Source organism: Microcebus murinus, chromosome 9, assembly GCF_040939455.1.
Source record: "Microcebus murinus isolate Inina chromosome 9, M.murinus_Inina_mat1.0, whole genome shotgun sequence".
In the NCBI taxonomy this organism is placed as follows: Eukaryota; Metazoa; Chordata; class Mammalia; order Primates; family Cheirogaleidae; genus Microcebus; species Microcebus murinus.
In genome coordinates, this window is record NC_134112.1 from 5,686,155 (window position 1) to 5,710,341 (window position 24,187).

The 24,187-nt window shown below is 35.7% G+C and overlaps 1 protein-coding gene across 2 annotated transcripts in view; it reads left to right on the top strand.

Annotated features, from left to right (window-relative positions):
* The window catches only part of ZPBP (zona pellucida binding protein), a 120,050-nt gene extending 96,095 nt beyond the window's left edge, over window positions 1-23,955 (top strand). For both annotated transcript variants that reach the window (XM_076006257.1, XM_012735981.3), the window contains one exon: window positions 23,740-23,955. In XM_076006257.1, coding sequence (XP_075862372.1) covers window positions 23,740-23,834 — 95 coding nt within the window. In that variant the 3' untranslated portion in view covers window positions 23,835-23,955. The remainder of the gene's footprint in view (window positions 1-23,739) is intronic.
* Window positions 23,956-24,187: the final 232 nt, after the last annotated feature.

The following is a 24,187-nucleotide window of genomic DNA, read 5'->3' on the forward strand; positions in this document are numbered from 1 at the left end:
GATATCTCCTTCACACTACAGTATCCCTGGACTTCATTTATTGGTTCCATTGGCCAGAAGAATGTCAGGCTTACTATGAAAATTTTACCTACATGAACAATACTATTTTGAAACTCAGAGTACCTTTGTGGTAAAGCTGAGAGAGAGACAGAGACAGAGAGAGAGAGATAATTTAAAGACAAACAGAATGAAAACTCATCTTGTAAATTGTTTCTGTCAACTACTCTTCTAAATTCACTTGATTTTCTTTGTGTTTTAGAGTACTCAGGTAGTTATTTTAGTGAGAGTTTATATAATTATAATCAGTAGGATGACGGGATATTAACAGATTAAACCATAACAACAGAATAATAACTGCCCGTGGGAAGGATTTTAATAAAAATTCAGTGATTAATTAATTTAAGGCCTTTCAGATGTTCTGAGTCTATTTTGATAATTTGTGTCCTCAAGGTGTTTGATCATTTTATCTAAATGGTCAAATTTATTTCACAAATTGTTCAGTGTTCTTATTTTCCCTCCAGTGTCATAGGATCTGTAGTGATATTTTCTCATTCATGCTTCATACTACTCATTTGACTCCAGTCTTTTGTTTTTAGTTTACTAGCTTTTGGAGACTTATCAAATTTATTTGTCTTTTCAAAGAGCCAGTATTTAATTTATTGAATTTCTCACATTTATTTGATTTCTGTTTCATTACTTTTAGCTAATATCCTTATGTTCTTGTGTGTTTCTTTCTCATCTGAAAATTGTGTTCTTTCTTTAGTTTCTTTAGAGAGCAGCATAGAACATTGATTTCATACCTTTCTCTTTCCCTTATATAAGTTTTCTTTTAATTTCAAAGTATGAAGGGGGTACAAATGTTTTTGGTTGCATGGATCACTTTTGTAATGCTTGAGTTACAGCTGTAAGTGTGCCCTTCACCCAAATAGTGTTCATTGTACCCATGAGGTAGGCTTTTGCTTCTCTCTTCCTTCATCCTCCCCTCTGCTTCATTTCCACTGACTTTTATATTTCTCGGTGCACATGTGTGCTCATTGGTTAATTCCAATTTAATAGCGAGTACATGTGGTGTTTGTTTTTCTATTCTTCAGGTACTTCACTTAGGATAATGGTCTCTGGTTTCGTCCAAATGGTTGCAAAAGGCATTATTTCATCCTTTTTTTATGGTTGAGTAGTACTCCATGGTATTCATATACCACGTTTTGTTAATCCACTCATGAATTGATGGTACTTGGGTTGATTCTACATCTTTGCAATTGTGAATTGTGCTGCAGTAAACATTTGAGTGCAGGTGTCTTTTTTATAAAATGGCTTGTTTTCCTTTGGGTAGATACCCACTAGTGGGATTACTGGATTGAATGCTAGATCTACTTTTAGTTCTTTGAGGAATCTCAATACTCTTTTTTTTTTTTTTTTTTTTTTTGAGACAGAGTCTCGCTTTGTTGTCCAGGCTAGAGTGAGTGCCGTGGCGTCAGCCTAGCTCACAGCAACCTCAAACTCCTGGGCTCCAGTGATCCTTCTGCCTCAGCCTCCCGAGTAGCTGGGACTACAGGCATGCGCCACCATGCCCGGCTAATTTTTTTATATATATATCAGTTGGCCAATTAATTTCTTTCTATTTATAGTAGAGACGGGGTCTCGCTCTTGCTCAGGCTGGTTTTGAACTCCTGACCTTGAGCAATCCGCCCGCCTCGGCCTCCCAAGAGCTAGGATTACAGGCGTGAGCCACAGCGCCCGGCCTCAATACTCTTTTCCATAGAGGTTGTACTAGTTTGCAGTCCAATTAACAGGGTATAAACATTCCTTTTTCTCTTCATCCATGCAAACATCTGTTGTTTTGGGACTTTTTAATAAAAGCCATTCTAACAGGGGTAAGGTGATATCTCATTGTGGTTTTAATTTTCATTTCCTTGATGATTAATGATGTTCAGCAATTTTTTCATATGTTTATTGGCCATTTGCCTATCTTCTTTTGAAAAACTTTTGTTCATTTCTCTTGCCTACTTTTTAATTTTTTTTTATTTTTTTCTTGCTTATTTGTTTGAGTTCTTTGTAGATTTTGGATATTAGCCCTTTATTGGATGTATAGCTTGTGAATATTTTCTCCTTCTCTGGAGGTTATTTGCTCTGTTGATTATTTCCTTAGCTGTGCAGAAGCTTTTTAGTTTAATCAAATCCCATATATTTATTTTCGTTGCTGTTGTGATTGCCATCGGGGTCCTTAGTCATAAATTCTTTGCCTAGGCTGATATCTAGAAGGGTTTTTCTTAATTTTCCTCTAGAATTCTTATGGCTTCAAGCCTTATATTTTAGTCTTTTAAATATCTCAAATTAATTTTTATGAGTAGTGAGATATACGGATTCATTCTTCTGTATGTGGCTATCCAGTTTTCCCAGCACCATTTGTTGAACAGGGCCTCATTTCCCAAGTGTGCATTGTTGTCTGCTTTGTCAAAGATCAGTTGGCTGTAGGTAGTTGATTTTATATCTGGATTTTCTATTCTGTTTGTTCCATTGCTTTATGTCTCTATTTTGTAGTAATACAATGCTGTTTTAGTTACTATAGCATTATTTTATAGTTTGAAGTCTGGTAATGCCTCCAGATTTGTTCTTTTTGCTTAAGAGGGCTTTGACTATTTGGGTTCTTTTCTAGTTCCAAAGTGTAGAATTATTTTTTCTAGATCTGTGAAATATGACATTGGTATTTTGATGGAGATTGTATTGAATCTGTAAATCACTTTAGGTAGTATGGACATTTTAACAATGTTGATTTTATCAATCCATGAGCAATATGTTTTTCCATTTGTTTCTGTCCTCTGCTATTTCTTTCCTCAGTGTTTCATAGTTCCCCTTATGGAGATCTTTCACCTCCTTAGTTAAATATATTCCTAAGTATTTTATTTTATTTGTAGCTACTGTAAATGGTATTAAGTCTATGATTTGATGTCCAGCTTGACTATTATTGGTACATAGAAATGCTACTGATTTATCTACGTTGATCTTGTAACCTGAGACTGTGCTGAATTTGTTTATCAATTCCAGGACTCTCTTAGAGTCTTTGGCATTTTCTATATAAAAGATCATATTGTCAGAGAAAAGTGATAGTTTGAACTCCTCTTTCCCAATTTGGATACCCTTTTATTTCATTCTCTTGCCTGATTGCTCTGGCTAGGAATTCCAGCACTATCTTGAGTAGAAGTGGTGTCACTGGGCACCCTTGTTTTCTTCCAGTTTTTAGGGGGAATGTTTTGAACTTTTCCAATTCAGCATAATATTGGCTCTGGGTTTATCAGATATGGCTTTTATAATTTTGAGATATGTTCCTCTTCTATGCCTAGTTTCTTGAGGTTTATTATCATGAAAGTGTGCTGGATTTTAGTGAATGTTTTCTCTACATCTGTTGAAATGATCATATGACCTTTGCTTTTGCTTCTGTTTATGTGGTGAATCACATTTATTGATATATGTGTATATTGAACCATCCTTGAATCCCTGGGATGAAGCCTACTTGGTCACGGTGGATAATTTTTTTGATGTGGCATGGAAACAGGTTTGCTTGTATTTTATTAAGGATTTTGACATCTATATTCATAAATGATATTGGTGTGTAGTTTTCTTTTTTTTGTTGTTGTTGTGTCTTTTCCTGGCTTTTGTATCAAGGTGATACTGGCTTCATAGAATGAGTTGGGGAGGATTCCTTCCTTATCCATGTTATGGAATAATTTGTGGTCCTGGGTTATTGGGCTGTAGGTATTTTCATGAACCATGTCCACAAGTAATGTCTGCTTAGGGCTGGACTCCCATGTAAAACGTTAGACCTTGAGGAGGTTCTGCCAGCCCATTGGCAGTGTTGGAGACTCAGGGGTAGTTTCTTAGGGCCTAGGCTCAACTCTTTATTCTCAGGGGTGGTGTCTCAAGCCTGTTGAGCCTATTGGGGGCCCTGGATCTAAAAGGGGTCTCAGGCACAGCAAAGGCTTCAGAGCTGGATCTGGGGATTACAGAGTCAGGGCCATACAAAGGAAGGCTGTTCCACCAGTGTGGAGACTACTGTTGCCCAGTTGCACAGGCAGAGGTTTGTCTCAGTGGCCCAGGGACTGCAGAGATAAGCCAGAGCTGCTGGTCAGCTGAGGTTCTCCCCTGCCTGCCTAGGTCCCACTGAGGCAGTTTCCCAAGTCTTGTCAGGTGGTGCTTGTGACATCTGAGAGGTCTCTTCTGCTCAGATTTTATGCAGGGGAAGAGGGGTACTCAGCCCCCAGTATCAGGGGAGCATCTGTTCTGTCTGCTCCCTCCCTGGCCTGGCAAGGGTGAGGCAAAGGCTACTGCTGGAATGCTGAGTCCCAAGCAGAGCTGGTGCCATGCACCAAAGTGATCAGCATAATTTGGCTGCAGAAAGCAGGGATTGGCAGCCCCCTAGATCTCTGCTGTGCCTGTTCTCTGGTGGAGTGTCTCTACACAGACTCTGAACATCTCCCTATCAGCCCAGATGTTTGCAGTGGAGGAGAGAGGCCATTCACAACTCAGGCTGTCTGCAACTTTTATTCTTCTCCTACAAATCAGTGTCCCCTTGGGCTGCTTCTATTCTGTTGTCTTCGCCTCCCCACAGCTGTGTGAATTGTATTTGGAACACCACCTTAATCTCTGAGATGGTAGTGGTGCTTGTAAATAAGAATTGGCAACACCCTGTTTAATTGAGTCAATAAATGTGGTAATGGGCTGTATAGTTATTCTCCCTGTCCAATATTTGTCCTTGCAGGAAAGAGCTGACTGCAGAGTTGGTTTTTTAGAGTCTGTAATCAGCTCTCACCCACAGAAGCAGCACTTGGATGCCCCAGGCAGTGGGTGGGACCCTGGAGCTCCCAGAGGATTGCTTTTTCTCCACCATAGCAGAGGTGGGTGGAGGAGCAAGGATGGATGTGGCTAGGTCAGGGGAGCCTGCCTTCAGGCTCCACAGAAGTAGGCCCTGGAACTGTCCCAGGAAGGGTCAAAGATCGGCTCCAAGCTGCTGAGGAAGGGAACTGGAAAGGGGGCCAGAGCAGCCCCACCAAACCAGAAAGTCTGCTCGTGGGGAAGCGGCTATGTGCAATTCATTGGCTATCAGGAGTGATTTTTGTCCCCTTGCTCTTCCTGTTTCCTGAGAGACTCCTTCCAGTGTCTGGTTACAACTGGGTGCCCAAATTTGCCAAGCTCACCAGCAATGGTGCTGCTGGCTGGAAACTGCCCTGCCCATGGACCTGCCCCAGTCTGAAGGCACAGTTTTCCTGCAGGGGGATGGGTGCTCCATCAGTTCACTGCAGCTCAGACCCCCAGTGAACTCCTGTCTATTCTGCCTGTGTGGGCCTCTCTGCCCCTTGAGTTTAGCTCTAAATTCTCCCCTTAGTCCCTTCAAACAACCTGATAAAGTCCTGGAGGTATAGGATTTGGCCCAGGCACCTTTCTCACTGGCAGGCCTCTCCAGGGAGTGCTGGCAGGCAGGGAACTCCCAGACCAAGTGCCCCTACGTCCATGGCAGGTCCTCAAGGGGAAAGGTATGGGCCCTTCTCTGTGGAAACCTCAGACTGGAGGGCAAACCAGCAGAGTGAAGGTGCCACTTTTTAAAGTCTTAGGCTCAATGACCCCTCTCAGCTACAGGGGGAAGGGGAGGAAAAGAGTCTGAAGGGAAGAGAGCTGGTATTGCGGTTCTTCTAGTCTCTCTCCATGGAATGAAGCCTACATGGAATGTCCAAGATCTGGCATCACACAAGTTCTCTGCGGCCCACTGCAAGCTGGGCAGGAATTTGGAACTGTGTGGAAACAGGTGATTTGACAACTGAAAGTCTGGAGCTGCTGGAGGCAGAGAAGGGGCAGTGTGGGTGGAGAAGTAGTATGGCACCCACCCTTTGGGCTCCCAGCTGTGGCCCAGGGTGCTAACACCCAAAGAGGCTGGAAGCCTGATGCTTTATTTTCAAGAAGGTCCCAGTTCAGTGGTTGTGACTATACTTGGGCTAGTGAGGGTGGAAAAGCTCCTGAACAGCTCTGTAACCCACTGGCCACCAGAGGTGTGTGGGGAGGAAAAGTGAAACCCCACCTACCACGTTCACTGGGCTGTGAGCTCCTCCAGGGTACATCTTTGTTGAGATCTAGTGTATTTCTCTTCTTCTTTTTCTACTTTGTAGTTTCTTTCTGTGAAGTCTCCAGGAGGCTACAGCACCTTTTCCCTAAAACTGCACCTGAGCTGCCACAATTCCCCCCTCCTCTATCTGCAGGGATGCCCTTTCAGATCGCCTTTATATAAGTATTTAAAGCTATACATTTCTCCCTAACATTACTTTACCTTTATCCCACTCACTGGTTTTGTTTTTGTTGATTTTTAAGGTTTTGACCTTTTGTTTTTGTTGATTTTTAAGTTTTAGTCTAAAAGATTTTCTAATTTTCCTCATATTTTCATTTGGCCTAGGTCTTATTCGGTATTATTATGTTTAATTTTCATTTATCTGATAATTTTTAGTATTTTTTTGTTTATTTACAACTATATTTCTTTGTTGAGAAATATATTCCATATTATTCCAGTCCTTTGAATTGTTTTGAGAATTGTTTCATGGCTCAGGATCTGGCTCATCTTGATGAATGTTCCAAGCTATCTTGAATAAAAAGTTTATTCTGATATTGTTGATTATAGAAGTTAAGTATTCTATGTCCTCGCTGTTTTATTTTCAACCTTTATATCAGTTTGTGAGAGTGGAATGTTTGAAACTTCAAGTTGTCATTGTCGATTTGTCTGTTTCTACTGTTAGTTCTACCATGTATTTTATAACTCAGTAATTAGGTAAATAGACATTTGAGATTGCTGGTTTTTTTCTTGATAACTTGACACTCTATCATTACACTTCTATATTCCTGATAATAGTGCTTACATTGAAGTCTACCTTGTTAGATATTATTATAACCACTTCCCCTTTCTCATTTTGTCCTTATATATTGTGGCAGAGATAGACCCTGTAAAAATTTCTACTTTGCCAGGCACCAAAGTTCTTGGTGTAATGTACTTTGATGGATGAAATTTTCTTAATTTTAATGAAATCCAACTTATTTATTTTTCTTTTGTTATCCATGTGTTTTGTGTCTATTTAAGCATTTATTGGTCATGTCCAAAGTTGTAAAGATTTCATTCTATGTTTTCTTCTAGAAATTTTATTTTTTTATTTCTTATATTTAGGTAATAGATTCATTTTGAGTTAATAAGTGTATATGGTGTGAACTAGGGGTCCAACTTCATTTCTTTTGCATGCGGAAATCCAGTGGTCCCTGTACCATTTGTTGAAGAAACTATTATTTCCATACTTAATGGACTTGGCTACCTTATCAATAGTTGATTGGTCATATGGCTTACTTGTTTTCCATTGGCCTATATGTTTATGCCACACTATTTTTATTACTACAGCTTTTGTAGTAAGTTTTGAAATTGGGAGTTATGAATCCTCTAACTCTGTTCTTATTTTTTGGATTGTTTTGGCTATTCAAGTACCTTGAAATTCCATATGAATTTGAGGAGTGGCTTTTGTATTCCTTCAGTGAAGGCTGTTGATAGGGATTGCATTGAATCTGTGAATCCCTTTGGGTAATATTGATGTCTTAAGAATATTAAGTCTTCCTGTTCGTGAGAACATAGACTATCTTATTATTTCTTTAGGTCATCTTTAGTTTCTTTCAGCAGTGTTTTCTAGTTTTCATTGACCAAATAGTATACCTCCTTAGTTCTATTTTGGTTTTGATTGTTTGATTATTCTCCTCATTATGTGTTGTGTTTTCTTGCCTCTTTGCATGTCTGGTAATCTCTGTTTAGATTCTAAACATTGTGAATTTTACTTTATTTATTGCTGGGTATTTTTGTATTCCTACCAATTTCTCTTTCTTCTTGATCTTAGTTTTCAGATGCAATTCATGCATTTCTTGGAAACAATTTGATCATTTTATATCTTGTTTGTAATTTGATAGGTGTTTTTGGTTCAGTGTTCAATCTAGGCTAATTATTTCCTACTACCCTCCTCAGTGCTCTATCGAGTACCCTGTGAATTATGAGTTTTCCATTCTGGCTTTTGGGACCAGACAATGTTCATTATCCTGAGTGACTGCCACACAGTATTCCCTCTAATACTATCAAAATAGATGGTCCTTTTTTCAAACTGAGGTAGCTTCCTTACACACATCTGCTGGTTTCTGTTATATATTCAGAAGAAATGTTCCATTCAACTCTAGGGTTCTCTCCATGAGCAGCTATCTCCTCTTTGGTACACAATCTTAAGAACTCTGGCTGTGTTGGTCTTCTTTGACTTTTAGCTTAGTCTCCTCATTCAGACACTTTGCTGGGCTCCACTTCAGTTCCCTGTACCATATTCTCAGAAACTCACTCAAGACGATAAGCTATGATAATTAGCTTACCAGTTGTATGCTCACAATTGTTGGGCTCACATCTTTTGTTACCCATTTCTAAAGGATCACAGTCCCTTGTGATTTGATGCTCAGTATCTTAAAAATAATTTTTTCTGTATATTTTGTATGGTTATTCTAATATTTTGTTTTTGGTTGTTTCAGGCAAGATGGTAAATTGATTTCCTATTATTCTATCCAGAAGCAGTTCACTTCAGGCTAAGGAACTTTTTTTAGCCTTCCTTATGGTACAGTGTTACTGTCCACAGTGCCTATATTTTTATTGCAAATTGATCTTTTTTTTTTGCCTTTAGTTTCAAAAGATGGTTCATTAGTTGTAAAATTTACTTTTATCTCTGGAAAACCATTCTTCCATACTCTTCTAGCATCTATTGTTTCTGATGAGATGTGAGCTTACATGTATGTAGATTCTCCTAAACCCTGTAATGTGCTGGTATTTGTTGTTTTTTGTTGTTGTTGTTTGTTTCTTTTTCTGTATAGCTTAGAGATTTTCTCTTTATTCTGGGTTTTTATAGCAGTTTGCTTAGGAGTGGATTTCTTTGTATTTATTGTGAGAAATGTTTGCTAATTTCTTTGATTCACATCTTTCATCAATTCAAGGATTTTGGCCATTTATTTCATTTGTTGTTTCTTACATGATTGACTCTGTCTTCTCCTTCTGGTTATCAGTTCACTCCTTTATACTGGCTCACAGATCAAATGAGGCTCTATTCATTTTTTTTGCTTGAAATTCATATGAATTAAAATTAATGATTTTAATGTGAACAATTTAGCAGCATTTAATACAATCACAAAGTTGTGTAACCACCACCTCTATTCCAAACATTTTAATCACCTCAAAAAGAAACCTGGTACATATTAAGTAGTTACTCTTTATTCTCATCTACCCTTAGTTTCTGGCAACTACTAGCCTGCTTTCTGTCTCTGTGGATTTACCTATTATGGATATTTCATATAAATTAAAACACAAAATATATATATTTTTATCTGACTTCTTTCATTTAGCATAATGTTTTTGAGATTCATCTATGAAGTGGCATGTATTACATTCATTTCCATGGTTGAATAATATTCTATTGTATGTTTATCCATTCATCTGTTAATGGACATTTGGATTGTTTCCACATTTTGGCTATTGTTAATGCTGCTGTGAACATTCATGGAAAGTATCTGCTTAAGTACTCACTTTCAGTTCTTTGGGGTATGTATATATGAAGAGCAGAATTACTAGATCATATTCTGTGTTTAACTTTTTGAGAATATGCCAAACTGTTTTCCACAGTGGCAGCACCATTTTATAATCGTCTTAGTAATGTATAAGATTATCTGTTTCTTCATATCCTATCTAACATGCCCATCAATTAATGAGTGGATTAATAAAATGTGGTATATGTATACCATGGAATACTACTCAGCTTTAAGAAACAATGGTGATATAGCACCTCTTGTATATTCCTGGATATAGCTGGAACCAATTCTACTAAGTGAAGTATCTCAAGGATGGAAAAACCAGCACCATATGTACTAACCAGCAAATTGGTATTAACAGATCAACACCTAAGTGGACATATAGGAGTAACATTTATCAGGTGTTGGGAGGGTGGGAGGAGGGAGGAGGGGATGGGTATATACAACCACAACGAGTAAGATGTGCAACGTTTGGGGGATGGACATGCTTGAAGCTCTTCCTCAAGGGGAAAGGGGGGCATGGGCAATATAAGTAACCTTAACACTTGTACCTCCATAATATGCTAAAATTAAATTAATTAATTAATTAAATAAAAATTATTTTAGCTATTCTGGTGTGTGTGAAATAGTATCTCATTCAGTATTCATTTCCATTTCCCAAATGACTAAATGATGTTGAGCATCTTTTTCTGTGCTTCGTTACCATTTGTGTATCTTCTTTGGAGAAATGTCTATGTGAGTCCTCTGCCCATATTTTTGGTTGAGTTTCTGTCTTTTTGTTTTTGAGTTCTAAGGGCTCTTTATATATTCTGTATCTTATATCTTAGATCCTTAAAAGATATATAGTTTGCAAATATTTTTACTCATATTTTTGTTGTCTTTTTACATTCATAATAATATTCATTTGTACACAGTTTTATTTATTTTTATTAATATTTTTTATTTCAGCATATAATGGGGGTACAAATGTTGTTAAAGTTACATATATTGCCCTTGCCTCCCCTCCCTCCTCGAGTCAGAGCTTCAAGTGTGTCCATCCCCCAGGCGGTGCACATTGCACTCATTATGTATGTATATACCCATCCCCTTCTCCTCCCTCCCACCTGCCCGACACCCGATAAATGTTTTGTTTTCTTTTAACATTTTGATTACATTTTATATCTTTACCTCTCCGTAGGAAGGGTTAGAGGTATGCCCTTCCCCTTCACAATGCTTACCACATCCTAAGATGTGGGTCTACCCTCCCAACCCCCGAATCCCTGGTGAACCCTACCACCATTTGAGCATCATAGTGTTAACTGGTCAGTACCAATTTGATGGCGAGTACATGTGGAGCCCATTTTTCTGATCTTGAGTTGTCTCACTTTGGATAATGGGCTTAAGCTTAATCCAGGATAGTTTAAGCGGTGCTAGCTCACTGTTGTTTCTTAGAATTGAGTAATATTCCATTGTGAACATATGCCAAATTTTAATAATCCACTCATGAATTGTTTCCATGTCCTTGCAATAGTGAATTGTGCTGCCATAAACATTTGGGTGCAGATGTCTTTATAATGGAATGTCTTATGCTCTTGTGGGTAGATGCCTAAAAGTACTATTGCTGGATCAAATGGTATTTCTATTTTTAGCTCTTTGAGGTATCTCCAAATTCTTTTCCAGAGAGGTTGCACTAATTTGCAGTCCCACCAGCAGTGTAAGAGTGTTCCTGTCTCTCCACATCCTTGCCAGCATTTGTTGTTTTGGAATTTCTTGATATAGGCCATTCTCACTGGGGTTAGGTGGTATATCATTGGAATTAAGCAAAAGGGGACAGAGTCATGTGCACAGTTCTAAATTTTTATTAAGTCTGGTTTATTTATTAGGTTTTTGTTATTACTCATGTTTTTGGTGTCATATCTAAGAAACCATTGCAAAATCCAAAATCATAGAGATTTTCCCCTATGTTTTTTTCAAAGATGTCATCCATGCATTTTGAGCTAACTTTTGTGAATGATGTGGGGTAGGGGTCCAACTGTGCATTCTCTCACCTGTGGCTATCTGGTTCTCACAGAACTACTTGCTGAAGAAGCTGTCTTTCAACATTTCATTGTCTTGGCATCCTTGTTGAAAATCAGTTGGCTTAGATGTATGGGGTTACTCTTCTGGACTGTCAATTCTGTTCCATTAGAGAGAGAGAGAGAGTGTGTTAATGCTAGTAGTATGACACTGCTTTGATTTTTATAGCTTTGTAGTAAGTTTTGAAATTTAGAAGTTTAAGTCTACCAGATTTGTGCATTTTTTTAAAGATTGTTTTAGGCATTTTGGCCACCTTGTAATTCTATTTGTTTTTTTCCTTAGGAAAATGTTATGTATCTCACAAGCATGAAAAAAAAAATCTCTAATATTTTATTTCAGTAATTGCAAATTTTTATTTCAGTTCTATGAAGTAAGGGTATATACCATATATCTCTACTCATTTATACTTGTATATATAAATATATACATACATGTATAGACATAAATATTACATACATGCACAGAGTATATATATGAGATATGAGACACACATGTCTTTTAAAGTATTCTGTTTTTTTTCTTTTACCTTTCTGTAGTTATTACTAAAACTTTGCTAAATGTCTTATGCATAGAGACCATATTCTTTTTTTAAAGTTGTCAATTTAAGATTAGATTGTATAGTTACATAAAGTAAAATCGTGGTTGAGATTTTATTTGTGATTGCATTTCACATATGCAAATTAATTTGTATTAAATATACATTTTATGTTAATAGTATGTAGCTGCATTTTTAAAAATCCAGTCTGAGAATCTATCTTATTATAGGTTATTTTAACCTATTCATATTATTATAGCCCATATGTGTGAGATTTCTTCATACTTTTGTAGTTATAACACTATTCTTAAAATTTTTATTTCTTGCCATCTGAGATGAGAAATGGGAAAAAAAAAACAATAAAAAGTAAAAATAAAAAAATTTTCATTTCTGTGTAATTTTCTATTATATAAATGTATCAATGTGTAGTTATCTATTTTATTGTTGGTTGAAATTGATTGTTACTCCTTAATTTTTTTGCTAGAGAAACAATGCCATTATGAATATTTTTGCCTATATGTCCCTACTGTTCATGATTTTTCAATGTCTTTGTGTAATATTGGATCGTAAGATAAGTAATTAATTAAAATATATCAGAATGTTTTCCACAGTTGTAGTAATACTTTTGCAAGAACAGTATAGGAGAAATTATGTCATTCCATATTTATGTCAATTCATAGCATAAATCAAATTTTAGATATATACTAAGCTGATGAGCATGTAATGTATAACATTTTTTATTATGGTAAAATATATATAACATAAAATTTAACATTTTAAGTATATTTAAATGGAAAATTCAGTGGTGTTAATTACAGTCACACTGTTGTGAAATCATCATCATCATACATCTCCAGAACTTTTTTTCAACTTCCCAGACTGAATTCTATACTCATTAAACCATAACTACCCATTACCCTCCCCCACAAAAAAATCACCATTCTACATTCTATTTCCATAAATTTAACTATTCTAGATATTATATCTGTATTTTCTTATAAATAGCATCATGCTAATCATTATTTGTTACTTCCTTATTTCACTTAGGATCCATGTTGTAGCATGTGTCAGAATTCCCTTCCTTTTTAAGGATGAATAATATTTCATTGCACATATATACCACACTTTGTTTTCCATTCATCCATTGATGGACATTGGTTTGCATCTACTTCTTAGATATTGGGAATAATGAGTGAACATTAGTGAGCAGAGTGTAAATATCTCTTCAAGATCTTGCTGTCAGTTCTTTTGGATATATACTCTGTTAATAAAGTTGGACTGCTGTAATAAAATTCCATATGTTGGGTGGCTTAAACAACAGAAATTTATTTTCTTACAATTCTGTAAGCTAGAAGTCCAAGATCAAAGTTCCAATTTGGCTTCCAGTGAGGGCTCACTTCTTGGTTGCAGAGAGCCATTTTAGGGTTTGTCCTAACATATATACGTATCGAAGTATAGAGAAAGAGAGAGCGCATGTGCACAGGCAATCTCCCTGGTGCATCTTCTTATAAGGATACGAATCCTATCAGATGAGGGATCTGACCTTATGACCTCATTTAAATTTACCTCCTTTAGAGGCCCCACCTAGTAATAACAGTTTCATTGGAGGTTAGGGTATCAACATATTAATTTTAGGGGTGCACAAACATTAAGTCCATAATGTATATAAATATTCTCCTTGAGACCTTGCTTTCAATTCTTTTGAGTATATACTCAGAAGTAGAAGTGCTCAGTCATGGTAATTTTAGAAATGTTTAATTTTTTGAGGAGCCACCATACTATTTTTCATAGTTGCTGCACTATTTTACATTCCCATAAGCAAAGCACAAGGCTCATGATTTCTCCACATCCTCACAAACACTTGTTATTTTCCATTTTGTTGATACTTGCCATACATATAGGTTTGAAATGGTAACTCATTATGGTTTTGATTTGCATTTCCCTAATGGTTAGTAGTGTTAAGCATCTTTTCATGTACTTACCTAACATTTATATATCATCTTTGGAGAAGTGTCTATTTAAGTCCTCTGCCCATGTTTTAATGGGCTGTTTGTTTTGTTGTTGTTGTTCACTTATAGGAGTTTTTAAATGTATTTTAGATACTTACCACTTATCAGATATAGGATGTGCAAATATTGGCTGCTATTTTGTGGGTTGCCTTTTCATTATATTCACAGTATCCTTTGATACACAAAAGTTTTTAATTTTGATAGAGTCCAGTATATCTATTTTTCTTTAATTACTTATGCTTTTGGTGTCACATAAAAGAAATCATTGCAAAATCCAATGTCATGAAGCTTTTACCCAGTGTTTTCTCTAAATGTTTTACAGTTTTAGCTCTTAAGTTTAGATCTTTCATCCATTTTGAGTTAAATCTGGTATATGAAAAAGGAATGAGTCCAATCTCATTCAGTTGCATTTGGATATCCAGCTTTCCCAGCACCATTTGTTGAAAAAATAGTCCTTTCCTCATTGAAAGATCTTGTAGCCTTGTTAAAAATGATTTGACACTATGTGTGAGGGTTTATTACTGGGCTGTCTATTTTGTTCTGCTGATCTGTATATTTGTCTTTATTCCAGCACCACATTGTTTTGATTACTGTAGCTTTGTAGTAAGTTTTAAAATAAGAAAGTGTGAGACTTTGAACTTTATTTTTCCCTTTCAAGATCATTTTGCCTATTTGGAATCCCTTGAGGTTTCAAATGAATTTTAGTATAGAGTTTTCTATTTTTGAAAAAAGAAAGAAGTCATTGGTATTTTGATACGGATTCCATCAAATCTATAGCTAAGCTTTCGTTTTATATCTTAACAATATTAAGTGTTTTAACCCCTGAACATGGGATGTCTTCCCATTTCTTTGTGACTTTAATTTTAATTTCAGAAATTTTTGGTAGTTTTCAGTGTTCATGTATTTACTATCATGGTTAAGTTTATCCCTAAATATTATTTTTGATGCTATTTAAAGTGGAACTGTTTTCTTAATTTCTCTTTTAGATTGTTAGTAATTAATGTACAGAAACAGAACTGATTTTGTATATCAACTTTGTATCCTGCTAGTTTGGTGAATTTATTTATTAGTTCTAACAGATTTTTTTTTAATCTGTAGGGTTTTCTACCTGTAAGATCATGCATTCTTTGAACAAAATAATTTTACTCCTCTTTTCCAATTTGAATTCACATTATTTCTTTTTCTTGCTTAATAGTTCTGGATAAAACTTCCAGTATTGTGTTGAATAGAAGCAGGTAGCAGATATCCTTGACTTGTTCCTGATCTTAGAAGAAAATCTTATAATCTTTCACCATTTAATGTGATATTGACTGGATTTTCAAGAAGCCCTCAGATTGATGATGTTCTATTCTCTTCATAGTTTTGGGAGTGTTTTTTATCATGAAATAATATGAGTTTTTTCAGATGCTTCTATTGCATTAATTAAAATGATCATGTGATTTTTTCCCTTCATTCTATTTATGTGGTACATTACATTGATTGATTTTTGTATGTTGAATCATTCCTTGCATGCTAGTAATTAATCCTACTTGGTCTGGAAAATATCATCTTTATAATATCCTGTTAAATTCAGTTTAGTATTTTGTTGTTGATTTTTCCATCAATATTCATATGAATATTGGTCTGTAGTCTGTCTTCTAGCATCTGTCAACAGAAAAGAACACAAACTCTGTAAAATAATTTAAAAAGATTTATTCTGAGTTGAATGTGTGTGACCATTGCACAGAGAGCCATGCATAAGAACCCTTGAGCAAGTGGTCTCACCGTGGTTGGGTTACAGTTTGATTTTAAACATTTTAGGGTGACAGGAATTACTGATAAAGTCATAAATTAATACATGGAAGGCATACATTGGTTTGGCCACAAAAGGTAGGACATATCAAAGTGAAGTGGCCATTACAGATTATAGGTGGGTTTAAAGATTTCTTATTTTGTAATTGGTAAAGAAATGAAACTTTATCTGAAGGCCTGGACTGTTTTAAGTTAAGATAAGGAAGTCTGTTAATCAGATGCAAGCCACCAGACATATACCGGACATATCCCCAAACTCAAGTGATCTGTTAGGTAAATTGATGGCCTGCAGGTATGGTTCAAACTTTGTCTTGTATAGTCTTAGGCCTGATAATGTATTACAAAGGATATCTCCAAGAAGGAAGGTGGGTGTGGCAAGACATGTCTGACCTCCCTTCTCATGGCAAGCACCCCAGCTTTATGGTATTTCTGGGGTCCCATTAGCCAAGAGAGGAGATCCATTCAGTCAACTGTGGGCCTGAAGATTTTATTTTAGTTCACATATCTTTCTCTGGCTTTGCTAAAAATTCTGGCCTCATAGAATTAGTCTGACAGTTTTCCCCCTTTTGAATTTTTAGGAAGAATTTAAGAATTCATGTTAATTCTTCTTAATTTATTTGTTTATGTTTTTCTCCAATTATCTTTCTTTTTTAAAAAAAATGTTTTAATTTTTTTTATTTCGGCATATTACAGGGGGACAAACGTTTAGGTTACATATATTGCCTTTGCCCTGCTGAGTCAGAGCTCAAGCATGTCCATCCTCCAGATGATGTACACCACACTCATTAGGTGTGAACATACCCATCCCCCCAACAAGCACGACACCCAATGAATTTTACTACCATATGTGCACATAAGTGTTGATCCGTTAATACCAACTTGATGGTGAATACATGTGGTACTTGTTTTTCCATTCTTGTGATACTTTACTAGTAGAATGGGCTCCAACTCTATCCAGGATAATACAAGAGGTACTAGATCACCATTGTTTTTTGTGGCTGAGTAGTACTCCATGGTATATATATACACCATATTTTATTAATCCACTCATGTATTGATGAGCACTTGGGTTGTGTCCACATCTTTGCAATTGTGAATTGTGCTGTTATAAACATTCTAGTACAGGTGTCTTTTTCATATACTGTCTTGTTTTCTTTTGGGTAGATGCCTAGTAATGTGATTGTTGGATCAAAATGGTACTTCTACTTTTAGCTCTTTGAAGTATCTCCATAGTACTTTTCACAGAGATTGTACTAGTTTGTAGTCCCACCAGCAGTTCATAACTGTTCCTGTCTCTCTGCATCCACACCAACATTTATTGTTTTGGGACTTTTTGATAAAAGCTATTCTCAGTGGAATTAAGTGATATCTCAGTGTGGTTTTGATTTGCATTTCCATGATGATTAGAGATGTTGAATATTTTTTCATGTTTCTTGGCCATTATTCTGTCTTCTTTTGAAAAGTTTCTGTTCATATCCCTTACCCACTTTTTAATTGGGTTGTTTGATTTTTTTCTTGCTGATTTTCCTGAGTCCTATATAGATTCTGGTTGTCATCTCTTTATTGGATGTGTAGCATGAGAATATTTTCTCCCATTCTGTAGGTTGTCTGTTTGCTCTCGTGATAGTTTCCTTGGCTGTGCAGAAGTTTTTTTAATTTGATCTGGTCCCATTTATTTATTTTTGTTGTTGCCGTGATTGCCTTCATGGTCTTCTTCATCAGTTCATTCCATAGGCCAATGTCTGTAAGAGCTTTTCCAACATGTTCTTGTAGAATTCTTATAGTTTCACGCCTTAGGTGTAAGTCTGTTATTCACCGTGAGTTGATTTTTGTGACAGGTGAAAGGTGTGATTCCTGTTTTAGTCTTCTACATGTGGCTATCCATTTTTTCCAGCACCATTTATTGAATAAGGATTATTTTACCCAGTGTATGTTTTTATCTGCTTTGTCAAAGATTAGATGGCTATATGAGAATGGTTTTATATCTGGGTTCTCAGTTCTGTTCCATTGGTTTATGTCTCTGTTTTTGTACCAGTCCCATGCTGTTTTAGTTACCATAGTCTTGTAGTATAGCTTGAAGACTGGTAAAACTGATGCCTCCCAATTTGTTCTTTTTTGCTTCAGATTGCTTTTGCTATATGGGGTCTTCTCTGGTTCCATATGAAGCATAGAATTATTTTTTTCTAGATCTGCAAAAAATGATGTTGGTATTTTAATAGCAATTGTGTTGAATCTATAGGTTACTTTGAGCAGTATAGACATTTTAATAATGTTCATTCTGCTGAACCATTAGCGTGGTGTGGTTTTCCACCTGTTTACATCCTCTGCTATTTCCTTCCTCAGTGTTTCATAGTTTCTCTTATAGAGATCTTTCACCTCCTTAGTTAAATATATTCCTAGGTATTTTATTTTCTTTGTTGCTATTGTAAAGGGTATTGAGTTTTTGTTTGGTTCTCAGTTTCACTGTTGTTGGCATATAGGAATGATATTGATTTGCATACATTGATTTTATAACCTGAGACTTTACTGAATTTGTTTATCAATTCCAATAGTCTTATGGCAGAATCTTTGGGGTTTTCTAGATATAATATGATATTGTCAGCAAAGAGTGATAGTTTGAATTATTCTGCCCCCATTTGGATACCCTTGATTTCCTTCTCTTGTCTGATTGCTCTGGCTAGGACTTCCAGCACTATGTTGAATAGAAGTAGTGACAGAAGGCAACCTTGTCCGGTTCCAGCTCTAAGTGGGAATGCTTTTGATTTTTCCCCATTTAGTATGATGTTGGTTGTGGGTTTGTCATATATGACTTTTATCATTTTGAGGGGAGACCCATCTATGCCTATTTTGTTAAGGGTTCTTATCATAAAAGGGTGCTGAATTTTGTAGAATGCCTTTTCTGGGTCTATTGAGAGGATCATATGGTCATTGTTTTTACTTCTTTTTATGTGGTGAATTACATTTATAAATTTGAGTATGTTGAACCATCTCCATATCTCTGGGATGAAGCCCACTTGGTCGTGATGCATTATTTTTTTGATAAGCACCCATGGGAGCTGGGATCCTGGTGCCCTGTGTACAAGAGGTTCTCCACTCACTGGTGGCAGCAGTCTCTGGGCTGATGTTGGCAGGTCTCTCCAGCAGCTCGAGAGCCTACTTTCAGTCCGCGATGCAATGGAGGGGAAATTTAACCACTCCACCTACCCCTGGTCTCCACTGGTCTCTATCACTGGTCTCCAAGCCTGTCAGTACTTAGACCCTGCTGATACCTTTTTCCTTCAAGTTCTACTCTGCAACCTCTTCCTGTGGAGTCTCCTGTTGGTTCAGGCACCCTTCCTTCTGACCCTCATCTGATCTATGTTTGTCTGCCTGTTTGTTTTTTTCACTTTCATCTAAAATCTTCCTTCTTGCAGAGACACTTTGACTGGAGGTGTTTCTCATTGGCCATATTGCCCTGAGTCAATTATTCTTTAAAAGTTTGGTAGAATTCACCAGTCAAGATGCCTAGTTCCAGCTTTTTATTTGTTGGAACATTTTTGATTTGTTGTTTTCTTTTGAATTGTAGTAAAAAATACATAAAATTGACATCTCGACCACCATTAAATATACAGTTCAGTAGTATTAACTATATTCACATTGTTGTGCAACAGAGCTGTAGAAATTTTTCATCTTGCAAAATGGAAACACTGCACCCATTGAAGAACTTCCTGTTTCCTCCCCACACCCCCACCAACCACAATTATACTTGCTGTTTCTATGAGTTTGACTACTGTAGATATCTCTTATAAGTAGAATCATTCAGTATTTTTCTTTTTGGTGTCTGGCTTACTTCACTTATTACAACGTCTTCAAGCTTCATCCATGTTGTAAGACATGACAAGAATTACTTCGTTTTTAAGGCTGAATATTTAATTTATGTTGTATGTTCTGCATTTTGTTTATTCTCGCATCTGTCAGTGGACATATGGGTTGCTTCCACCTCTTGGGCATTGTCAATGATGCTGTGATGAACATGGGTGTGTGAATATTTCTTAGAAATCCTGCTTTCAATATTTTTTGATATATATCCAGAAGTGGGATTGCTGGGTCACATGGTAAGTCTGTCTTTAGGTTTTTGCAGAACTTCCATACATTTTTTTCATAACACCTTTACCATTTTACACTCCCACCAACAATGGATAAGATTTCCAATTTCTCCACATCCTCACCAACACGTATTTTCTGTTTTCTTAATAGTGTCTGTCCTAATGGATGTTAGTCTTGTTGTATGCATGGATGCATGTCTTGTTGTAGCTTTGATTTGCTTTTCTCTTATGATTAGTGATATTGAGCATCTTTTCTTAAGCTTGTTGCCACATGTGGTTTTTTTCTTGATTCCTCTGTATATATGGCTTTTAAAAGATTAATTTCTCTAAGAGGCTCTCTCTTGCTTCTTTTGTGGGCCTTACTTGTTCTATTGTATTCCTCAGTAATCTCTTGCCCCAGGCACGTTCCCATTTGTAGTCCTTCTGCAGTTTTCAAGAACTCTGCCTATGACAAACCAATCCTGCAGGCAAGAGGCTCTCAGACAAGTTACAAGGTTGCCAATTTAGTCTGCTCTGTTCAGAGCTGCATTGGGAAGGGGATGGGGCAAGGATGAATAGTGCCACAAATTTTCCTACCATTTGAACATGGCTTTTTTCAGATTTGGCATTCATTTGGTTGCTGCAGATTTATGACTGATTTTCAGAGCTCCTGTCAAGTTATTTTAGCCAATCTCTGTTGATTATTTAATTGTTCCATGGATGAATGAGGGCCTGGAGTTTCTGGTTCACCATCATTGCTGACCTCACTGTCAATTAAACATTTTGATGTCTATTTGTACTTCCTGAATCTAATTTGGTATACTATGTTTTTGTTAGCTCAACAAAAAAGCCATTAGTTGAGCATTTGTATTTTCTCTTTTGTGCCTATTTTTAAATTAAATTTTGTATCCCTTTCTCATTGATTTGTATAAGCTAATGTTATTTATATATCAGAATAATATTTTATTTTTAGTTATATAACTGCAACTGTTTTCCCAATTTACTCCTTGACTATTGTTACATTTATGATTTTTGATTAAGTTCTTAATTTTTACATCAAAGAGATATCTTCTTATGCATTTCCCTTTTTAAGAAATTATTCCCTATCCAAATTCATAAGAATTTTTTCCATACTTTCTTATCACTTCTTCATATGTCAGTACTGATGAGTCACCAATGCTTCCATCTTTCTTTATTTAAATAGTCTGTTAATTTTGTACTTTACATTTAAATAACATTTTAACATTTTTCTTCAGTTCCACTTAACAGAGAAAAAATATTTTAGTATGTATACTAGGAAAGAGTGCTACAGAAAAAGACTCTATGGTCTTATCTATATTGTATTATGAAGGTTTGTTAATTCTAAGAATAATCAATCATTAGAAGACCATATTTATTTAAGCTTGGATTTAGATGATTTTATGCCAGTATCAGTTCTATTTGTGGCAATCAATATAAACTAAGTATGTAATTAACACTTTGAATACCTTTGCTCAGGATTTCCATATTTGTGTTTCAAGAAATATAATGTGTATTTTGAAAAAAAGTGAACTATGATCACACACCTTTGAGAAACATATTACATTACATCATTGGAAGTTTACTGTGTACATTACCAGTTTACATACTCTTGTTATTACTGAAGCAAATAAATATATTTGACTTTAAGTAATATTTGTTTCCAACTAAAACATTATTTCACAAATAAAACATCTGTTAAAATTTGAGGAACTCTGTGGAATACAGAATGGAAAATATATACTCTGAATAACAGTTAAAGTAGTTCCCAATTTGGAAAACACATTTTAAAAGTAAATGATATGAAATTAAATAATATGGTATGAACCAGATGTAAACATTGACATATATTATTGAATCATGGTGCTAGAAAAATAATTTTCTTTGATGGCCCATAATAATCATGCCCTAGATGTGCTGTTAACATATTCTGGGATCCTTATACAACCACATTTGCAATAGAAAAAGGAGGAACAGGATAATCAAATACCCCAGTCCAATTAGAAGGTTTGATGAGGCCAGGCGCGGTGGCTCACGCTTGTAATCCTAGCACTCTGGGAGACCGACGCGGGCGGATTGCTCGAGGTCAGGAGTTCAAAACCAGCCTGAGGGAGACCCTGTCTCTACTATAAAAATAGAAAGAAATTAATTGGCCAACTAATATATATATATATATATATATATATATATATATATATATATATATATATATATATAAATTAGCTGGGCATGGTGGCTCATGCCTGTAGTCCCAGCTACTCGGGAGCCTGAGGCAGGAGGATCGCTTGAGCCCAGGAGTTTGAGGTTGCTGTGAGCTAGGCTGACGCCACGGCACTCACTCTAGCCTAGGCAAGAAAGCGAGACTCTGTCTTAAAAAAAAAAAAAAAAAAAACAAGAAGGCTTGATGACACCACCTGACATTCATGCCTTTACCCCTCAGTGGAAGAGGTGGGTAGAGGCAGCAGTCCCAGTGCATAGGGTTGAGCATTTATTTATTGAATGCCTGTGATGCACTTGGTGCCTTTTCATGTAAGTCATCTGGTATTAATCCTTAAGTTAATATTATGAAGTTAGTTATTATTGTACCTGTTTTTACAAATGGAAAAAGTGGCATGAAAAGAGTTTACTGCTTTACCTAGGATCCCAAAGTTAATCAATGACAGAGATGGTATTTGACATTGCGTGGTAATATATTCATGATATATTTTATCTTAAGGATAATCAAACTTAATTAAGTTAGGCTAAGTAATTTTTTCCAAAATAGCACATTTAGTAAGTAGTAGAAAGAGGACTTGAAATCAGAAGATTATTGGAAATAATAAAATGTTCTATGCCACTATAGGATGACTGTAGTTAACAATAACATATAGTTTCAAATAACTAGGGGGAGGACATGGAAGATTCCCAACATAAAAAAATGATGAGTGTTTGAGATGATGGCTATGCTAATTACCCTGAATGGACCATTATGCATTATATGTATCAAAGCATCACTATGTATTCTATGAATATGTACAATTATTATTTTTCAATTAAAAAATTAAATCAAAGGAAAGAAGATACAATCCTTTCCTAGATTTTGAGCTGTCTTTACACATCTAAGGTATAGTTATTATGGGCCATGTGATAAGCACCTTTGGTTCCACCTGAAGTGTTGGCCTCTTGTAGCTTCTACTATATAACTTAAAGTCAGCCTTCTAAATGCAACATTGTGTGATTAGTAAAATTATTTTAGGTCATAGTGTTGGTGTGAGCCAGGCTCAGAGTGAAAAGTTCAAACTTTTGTTGTATGATTCCACTTATATGAGGTGTAGAGTAGTCAAACTGATAGAAACTGAAGGTAGAATGATGGTTTCCAGCATCTTGGGGAAAGAGGAAATGGGGAGTTGTTTAATGAGAATAAAGTTGCAGTTGTGCAAAATGGAAAATTCCTGGAGATTAATTATACAACAGTGTGAATTAATTATATAACATAAAACTACTGTACTATATACTTAAAAGGGGTTATGATGTTAAATTTTATGTGTATTTTATGACAATTTTTAAAAAAAAACATAAAAAGAAAAATATTCTTTGAAAATTTATTCTCCATGTAAAGTTAACTTATGTGACACTATAGGAAATTGTGACTTAGTAACTTATTCTTTTTTCACAGTGATCTGCAGCCCTGGATCATATAACCCCCGTGATGGAATTCACTGCCTTCAATGCAATAGCAGCATGGTGTATGGAGCAAAAGCATGCTTATAGGCTAATATCTTAAATTATTCAGTGGTTTATTAAACACAAAAGTATATTTTTGAAATATTAGTATATAATAAATCACTATTATGTATTATGCCAAAATTAAATATACCAGATTTTACAAAAAGTGGTGTCATCATTTTAATCAAATACTGTATTTCCAAATGCTTTATGAGGGTTAACATCCTGTAATACTTATGATTAATCAAAAAGAATAAAACATAATCACAACTTTTATTTCATTTCCTTCACTACTATTATATGACAGATATTACTTTAAACACCACTAATACTTATGCTCTCTCACATTGAGATGTTATATTTGAATATGAGAAATTACCAAAAATTTAAAAATTTAA